Source organism: Larimichthys crocea, chromosome XX, assembly GCF_000972845.2.
Source record: "Larimichthys crocea isolate SSNF chromosome XX, L_crocea_2.0, whole genome shotgun sequence".
Classification (NCBI taxonomy): Eukaryota; Metazoa; Chordata; class Actinopteri; family Sciaenidae; genus Larimichthys; species Larimichthys crocea.
In genome coordinates, this window is record NC_040030.1 from 16,595,764 (window position 1) to 16,603,877 (window position 8,114).

General features: G+C 43.4%; 2 protein-coding genes across 2 annotated transcripts in view; one reads left to right on the plus strand and one right to left on the minus strand.

Annotated features, from left to right (window-relative positions):
• Nucleotides 1-4,473, plus strand: part of herc56.1 (HECT and RLD domain containing E3 ubiquitin protein ligase 56.1) — an 820,440-nt gene extending 815,967 nt beyond the window's left edge. The window contains exons 12-23 of the mRNA XM_027272344.1: nucleotides 34-229; nucleotides 414-562; nucleotides 664-774; nucleotides 867-926; nucleotides 1,044-1,193; nucleotides 1,749-1,889; nucleotides 2,053-2,219; nucleotides 2,736-2,799; nucleotides 2,888-2,958; nucleotides 3,043-3,226; nucleotides 3,645-3,744; nucleotides 4,005-4,473. Of these exons, the coding sequence (XP_027128145.1) occupies nucleotides 34-229; nucleotides 414-562; nucleotides 664-774; nucleotides 867-926; nucleotides 1,044-1,193; nucleotides 1,749-1,889; nucleotides 2,053-2,219; nucleotides 2,736-2,799; nucleotides 2,888-2,958; nucleotides 3,043-3,226; nucleotides 3,645-3,744; nucleotides 4,005-4,228 (1,617 nt within the window). The 3' untranslated portion in view covers nucleotides 4,229-4,473. The remainder of the gene's footprint in view (nucleotides 1-33; nucleotides 230-413; nucleotides 563-663; nucleotides 775-866; nucleotides 927-1,043; nucleotides 1,194-1,748; nucleotides 1,890-2,052; nucleotides 2,220-2,735; nucleotides 2,800-2,887; nucleotides 2,959-3,042; nucleotides 3,227-3,644; nucleotides 3,745-4,004) is intronic.
• A 1,465-nt stretch (nucleotides 4,474-5,938) lies between these two features.
• Nucleotides 5,939-7,621, minus strand: LOC113744076 (tripartite motif-containing protein 16-like). The gene has a single exon (XM_027272351.1). It carries the CDS (start codon nucleotides 7,619-7,621, stop codon nucleotides 5,939-5,941), a length of 1,683 nt encoding a protein of 560 aa, XP_027128152.1.
• Nucleotides 7,622-8,114: the final 493 nt, after the last annotated feature.

Sequence of the window (8,114 nt, forward strand, 5' to 3'; positions counted from 1 at the left end):
ACTCAGTGATGAGGTGATGTATTTTCTCGATAGGTTGAAGCAGCTCTTCTTGAGTTGCTTCCTTCTCTTGATGAGAAACTCGTTGGAGTGGAGGCGTTGAGGATCTTCCTACTTCTCAACGAGCTTCTGCACGTGATCCAGAGAAACAAACAGCGACAGAGCACAGAGCTTGCGGTGATGGTTGCTGCTGCCATACGAAGACTCTCTGAGGAAAGTCTACATGTCATAGGTAGACAACTGTGTGGATTATTTATCTTTGTGATTAATCGCCCCCAGCTTATTTCACCAAGCTTGCGCCAACGAAGGGGGAACGTCAGGGAAGGTCTAGACCCAACAATTCCTGTGATGTCCTGTTTGTTCTGGTCATCTGGTCTGACATTAAAGTGTATGTATCTCCATGATGTCCTCCTCAGGGGACTGGTGGTGCTCCCTGTCGCCCTCCACCATGGTTAAACATGTGAAGATGTGGAAGCAGGTCCTGTCAGAGATCCTGTCCTCTGAGACTGGTCATTGCAACCTTAGAGTTCAAAACCTGCTGGTCGTCCTTCAGTATATGTACAATGTTAGTATCAGTTGTTTCAATCCACACGAAATGTAATCATGGTTTATTTCCTGTCAGTCTTTCACCTAATTCCTAACCTAAATATACTTCTTGTTTTAAAGGCCAACAACAGGAGTACAGGATGTCAAAGAATCCCGGAAAGTACGTTTTGTTTGGAGATTAACAAAGCATTTCTTCAAGCAGATCTACAGCTTTGGTGTTCAAAGAGAAAGGTGATAAAAAAACGACAAACAAAAAACAAATTTTGTGTTAAGAATAACAAAGAAATCTCAAATTACTGATATGTTCTGTTATGGTCTACCAGTTTGTGATGGATCTGAAATCAAAGAAAACGGCTTTTGACATCTATGTTGACCGCACTATGGTAAGCCTTGAACTTTGCCTCATGAGGATTAAACCAAACAAACAACATTGTCTTTGATTGCTTCAATGTTGTGTTCATTAACAATCTGTCAGTAAAAATGATTTTATTGTATTACAGAGAAAACACCAGGTGGTCAAGCCATGGCCTTATGAATTTGTGTCTTCAGATCGTTTCTTTGAACTGAGGCTAAAGCGAACATCGCTTTTGGAAGGCGCCTTCACACAACTGGCAGCCGCTCATCACAGGGACTTCAAGAAGCCATTTGTGGTAAATATTTAGTTATGACCTGATGATTGAGGACATGTTCAGATCAAAACCAGTTGACCACAGCTGTCTCTCTCCAAAATACCAAAGGAAACATTTTGGTGTCGCCAAACTAGAGACAAATGTAGAAGTTGGGACACTTAATAAACCAAGCCAGAAAACAACTATGGGAGTAGCATAGTTTAGTCCATGAATCCACTTGGATAGCCTTGGTTTCAGACTGACTGTGGAGGGTTTGACCAGTCTGATCAACTGATTGGTCACCTCCAAAATTGAGTTCATTCTGATTCAACTTCTGCATTTTTCTTTCTATGGCCCAAACTGATGCAGTCTAAAAGCAATATTTGAATTTAATGTGAGCTGCTAGAGGTAGCCAGCGGAGCTCAATGAGCCCTTTGGGTCAACTGAAGACCAGGCCCACTGCTGTGTTCTAGGTCATTCGAAAGGGGATGGAAGAACCTGTTTTCATGCCTGATTTGGTCTAATTTGACCTAATGCAGCTTCCCCTCATCTCAGTGTCTATCTAACAGGAAGAATTCCAACTTTTTTGTATGTCAGGTCTATCTTGATGAGGACCCAGCGGTCACAGATGTCTACAAAAGAGACTTTTTTCACCACTTGTTTCCTGAGATGGTGTCACCTGAATCTGGGATGTTCTTGTTCAATGACTCCGTTACCCTGCCATGGTTCCCCTCCAGAGTAAGTGAATATTTTTGATTCATAGACTTTGAATTTGCAATATTTAACAACAATGGAACAATCTGCAGTTTTAGTTTAACTGATGAGGAACAGTGAAGTATCATCAGCATACAATGAAACAGTTTCTAGAGATTTTCACTGTTTCTACTTTTATTAAATTCAGGCAACAAAGGAGGATGAGACAAAATTCTTCCTGTTCGGGGTCCTGTGTGGCTTGGCTTTGTACAATCAGTGTATCGTCTACCTACCATTCCCCCTGGCTCTGTTCAAGAAGCTACTCGACGTAGAACCGACATTGGAAGATTTGAAGGAATTCACCGGCGTTGGAAAGTAAGTATTCGTCTTTTAGTAAAACAAATTTCAGGTTTTACATTGTGATGGACTGGCAGGTTGGTGCCGGACCATTGTGGAGGGCAAAGCTCTTTGGGCCCCTTCATTTTCCAGTCCATCTACGTTCCAACCCTCAGCTGTGGTCACAAGCTTTTGGGTAGTAACCAAAAGAATGAGGTCGCAGATATAAGCAGCCGAAATGAGCTTCCTCTGCCAGGTGGCCGGGCTGGGCCTTAGAGATAGGGTGAGGAGCTCAGACATCTAAAGCTGCTCCATGCCAAAAAAAAGGGTGGTTCAACATCTGATTAAGATGCCCCATGAGTGCCTTCCTTTGGAGGTGTTCACAACCAACTGGGAGGAGATTCGGGGGCAGGGGCAGAACCTGCTGGAGAGACTACATAGCCCATCTAGCCTGGAAACACCTCAGGATCTTGGAATGTGTTGCTGCTGAGAAGCACAATGGTTGGATGGTTTTACATTGTGATACCATTAACCGTTTTTTTTTGCTTTTTTAAGGACTCTGCAGGATGTCATGGGCTACGAAGACAACGTCCTAGAAAACCTGTTCATGTCTTTTTCGGTTGGTATTTTCAGTTAATCAGTCTCATTTATCTTTGTTACAGCAGTGATATCACTCAACTTGTCTCTTTCATGATTGATTTTAACAGATTAACTGGGATGGGGCAGATGTCATCCTTGATCCCCAAAATCCCCAAAAGCCAGTGACGGGTGAAAATAAGTAAGAATATTAAAATCTAAGTTATGCGTTTGACCGGCTCCCAGATCAGCTCCGTTGAATTGAAACATCAAATCTGCTAAACAGGAAGGAGTTTGTGGATGCCTACATGAATCACATCCTAAACACATCAATTGAAGGCGTGTTTCGGGAGTTCAAGCGAGGCTTCTTCGAGGTTTGTGACCAAAAACAGGTGAAGCTGTTTACGCCAGAGGAGCTCCAAGGAGTTATGGTGGGCAGAGAAATCTACGACTGGGAAAAGCTGAAACGGGTACGGTGATCTCTAAATCTTCTATCTTCACATTTATAACATTATACAACCAGCACCGACCAAGTAATTTGATTGGACAGGAGTCGTTCCATGAGTGCTGATATCGAGCGTAACAGCACAGAGAGTTGCAGGTGTTCTAACAACCGTCATTTTAACGGTCAACCAAGAAGAACGTGAAAAATCCGACACGAAACTCCCTTTAAGAAATATGACATTTGAGAAGTTCATTACGTGTCTGTAAAAACACATGAGATAACGGACATCATAAAGATAAATGTAAATATAAAGATGTTTCTGTACAAACTTTACATTTCGGATTTTTTTACCAGCATTATTTTAGTAGCTAACAAGCTAGTGTTTAGAAAATGTTTGCTTTATTGTAACAGACTTCTTTATTGTTGTTTTTTTCTTTAACTAGAATACAGTTTATGAATCCTACTATGCCAGCCACCCCACCATACAGATGTTTTGGGAGGTTTTTGATGATCTGACTGAAGAACAGAAGAAAGATTTCCTCTGTAAGTATTGTACCTAATGTTGTTTGTTTGTGGTTTAAACTCAAACTGATCGGCATTCACTGAGCCTGCAGCTTTTGGAGGCCTCATAGGTCATCATATTGGTCCGCTCTGTGCTCTGAACTTTTATGGTGCCATTTGTAACATCAGTTATCTGTACTTGAGAAGTCAAACCAATTTGTTTTGTTTGTTTTTTGTAAGAAGTGAGACAGACAAAAAGTAACTTTAACATTTAACCTGACTCTCTGTGTCGCGTTCCTCAGTGTTCCTGACTGGTTTCAAGACGGTTCCTATCCTTGGCATGGACCAGATTAAAATGACGGTTCGAGTTGCGCAAATCGAGAGCAGCACTCACGATCAGCACCGCCCCAAGTCTCTGACGTGTCACTCTATTTTGGATCTGCCTGTGTACTCCACCAAGGAAATCATGCAAGAACGGATGACGGAGGCCCTGATAGAAGATAAAGCTTTCAGGCTCAACGGCTGAAACGGCACAAACATATACTGTGTATTCTTATCCTTTTCCTGGAGAACCTCAACATAAAGACTAAATCATTCCAGGCTACTCAATGCACCTGACTTGACCTTTTAAGAGTTTACTTAAGGGTGACTAAAGAGCACCATTCCATTTTTGATTTAACTTATAATTAATTATATATATATATGAAGAGTTTAACATTTGCTCAGCGATAAAATATTTTTAATGAAATAAATAAAAAGAGTTTTACCAATGTTGTAGTACTCAAGATCCGTCTTGGTCTTGCTGACCAGGCTCAAGACCACTTTATAAAGACTTCTGTCTCATCTTGGTCTCAGACAAAAAGATTTTAGTTTATTGAGTGTTCCTGCAAGTCACACTATTCACTATCCCCCATACTATTTTTACGTATTCCAGGAATTTTAGAGTGCTACTCCTTAAGTTTTGGTCGCACATGCACAAAAAACATATCAAAATGACCGGCTCAGCCGGGAATGTTGTGCTGTGATTTTTCTAAGAGTTTCACCAAACGGTTTTGCCAAAAATCACTAAAAACCACGCCAAAGTTTACAATGGGTGTGTATTGGTAGAATGTTCCAGAGCTAGAGTGGGGAGGGAGAAACATTTGTCAAAAAATATATTTGCAAACGGCTCTCCTGGCCACAAATGTCACTCTACACAAATAATTTCTATATACAAACGTAGGAAAATTCGTGGGCTACGCAGCGATATCACTGCTGAAGCTGTCAGACTTATAGTTTTGGCGGGAGACGCACTGATGCTCCAGGATCACCCACCGACAGCCCCATCTACTCCCATGTAAACTGGAGAGGAGAAATTTCCCAAAGGAGCACGGGGCACCTGTTCTTTCTCTCTCTCCCCAGGTCACATTTTTTAACTTCACACACTGAAATTCAGCATTCACATGGTCGACAAGATGAGGATGCTCACGGTCATTTGGGCTTTTTGATACCACCTACCGTTTGGCATTAGTGTCCACTAGTTGGAGGGGCTTCATTTAGAGATTTTCTGTGTCTCTCAGCAGTCACTCACACACAGACAGAGCACAGCTGCAGTTAATTGCTCTGACCTGCAGCTGACCCTGGTTGCTCGGCAACCTCAAGCTGCCTTTGACCAACTTTATTGAAGTCTCTGTGCTGCTGCAGTGTCAATAATAATGTAGGTAATGTAATAATGTATTGTTGTCTGTAATTCAAATAAGAAACAGCAGGTGGAACCACACACACATCAGTTAAACATTCCTCCTGCTGGAACAATAAACCAGGTCAGTGAACGCACCATGGCCTCTCAGATCTCAACTTGTTCACACCAAATGAATCAGACTGTGTTTCCACTTTGTTTCAGTCTGTGTAATAAATCCTCTTTATTGACTGAGACACAAACTAAATGTTGTTTCTTCATTGAATCTCACATATGTACAAGAAAAGAATGAATCATCTCCTTATTGATTCTGATCATACAAACTAAAGTCATCATGAGCAGTGATAGCCTCCATGGCTAAACAGACACAGGAAGGAGCGCCACCTAAAGAAACTCAAACATTTACACAACGACCAATGAGAAGAGGGCAAAGTACCGCCCACAGTGTTTGATTGACAGGAGAAGAAATGCCACAACAATCAGCTGTCAGCAACAATGATGGAAACAAAACAAGCTGAAGACATGAAACACAGAATTTAACCCTTCAATGACTTCTGTCTATTTCACTTCACACAACTCAGCAGAGGATTCAGGATAAATAAAAAGTCCAGCATAGAGAGGCTGAGTGAACGTGGTCTGGACTCTGTGGAGGAGAGTCATGGTTTCAGAGACGCTGTAGAAGGACAGAATACCTGCACTGTGATCCAGGTACACTCCAACTCTGGAGGACCGAGGACCTGAGACGGGAGTGCGGACACTGTTGTAATAAAACGTATAACTCTTTGTGTCACAATTTAACCTCCAAGATTTGTCACTGTATCCAAAAAAACATCCATAGAAGCTCTCTGCTCTGCTGATGTTCTTGTACGTGACTGCTACACCAACTCCATTTCCTCTCCCTCTCCACTCCACCTCCCAGTAACAACGTCCAGTCAGTCTCTCTCTACTCAGGACCTGACAACATGAAGTGAATCTGTCTGGGTGACTAGAATAAGACTGATGTTGTTTCATTCTTGTCACTTTTCTGTTCCCCTCAGATAATAACAGCTGTGTGTATGCTGTGTTTGGATCCAGTGTGAGTTCACGTGAATATTTTAAGAACTCAGCTCTGGTCTTGGGCTCTGGTTCTGGTCCTGACAGTGAAACATGGACTTCAGTGTCTGTCAGTGAGATGTTTGTCCACTGGTCCCTCAGAACGTCCTGTAGTTTATCTCTGAGCTCTGACACAGCAGCTGTCACATCCTCAAAGTCCCTCAGAGGACGGATATTGATGCTGGATGAGTCTGTAGATTGGCTGAGTCGTGACAGTGAGGGGTAGTTGTGTAGAAACTGGTTGTGGTCCTCTGTGTGTGAGAGCTTCTCCAGATCAGCGTCTTTCCTCTTCAGCTCAGTGATCTCCTGCTCCAGCTTCTCCTGAAGATCTTTGACTCGACTCACTTCAGTTTCCTGCTGGGATCTGACCTGCTGCTTCACATCAGACCTTCTTTTCTCCATGAGACGGATCAGCTCAGTGAAGATCTTCTCACTGTCCTCCACTGCTTTATCAGCAGAGCCATTGATAGCCTCCACCTCCTGTTGGAGCTCCTTCACATCTTTCTCTCTGTCCTGGATTCTCTGCTGGATGTTTAGTCGACTCACCTCGAGCTCTCTCTGCCTCTCAGTCCTTTCTGCTGCAGCTGAGACTGTGTCGTGGCCTTTATGTTCATCCACAGAGCAGAGATAACAGATACACTGCTGATCAGTACGGCAGAACATCTTCATCACCTCATCATGACGAGAGCAGATGTTCTCCTGGAGCTTCTTGGAGGGCTCCACCAGCTTGTGTTTCTTTAATGGAGCTACATCATGATGAGGCTGGAGGTGTTTCTCACAGTAAGAGGCCAGACAGACCAGACAGGACTTCAGAGCTTTCAGTTTTCTCCCAGTGCAGACATCACAGGCCACATCTTCAGGTCCAGCATAGCAGTGATCAGCAGGAGCAGCTTGGAGTCCAGTCTTCTTCAGTTCCTCCACTAAAGCTGCTAACATGGTGTTTTTCATCAGGACAGGCCTCGGTGTGAAGGTCTGCCTACACTGAGGGCAGCTGTGGATTCTCTTCTCATCCTCTCCATCCCAGAAGTTTTGAATACAGTTCATGCAGTAGCTGTGTCCACAGGGAATAGTCACCGGATCCTTCAGTAGATCCAGACAGATCGGACAAGAGAAGGTTTCCCGGTCCAGTTTATTTCCTTGCTGCGCCATTTCTCCTCTCCGCGTCGACGACTGTCTGAGTTTGACTTCCTCATAGCTGAAACTAGTTTGAGCTCTGATCTCAACAACATGCGGCCTGTCAGCTGACACGTCAGCACATGTTGGTTCCACCCATCTTCAAACTGTAGATCTGAGGGGGAGGGAACAAGGAAACATGAGCAGAGAGGAGCTGGCTGTGTTTGAGAGCAGGAAGAAGAGGGAGGGCTTATCAAGAGCTGAGTCATTCCAGGAGCAGGAGCAGAGCTGTGGGTGTGAACAGTCGACTGACAATCAGCAGTTATCAAACTGAACTCTCATCAAATATTTAAACTGCTCTGCAATCATTTTCTCACATATTTAATGAAGTCTATTTAATGAGGTCTCTACATCACACACTTTGAGTTTGCTGCTGAGGACTGAGGGTGTCCTCGGTGTCATACCTCCCTCCAGTGGAATCCTACAGTCATTACACCTTTATCTGAACATGACGAGAAGCAGCTGGTTC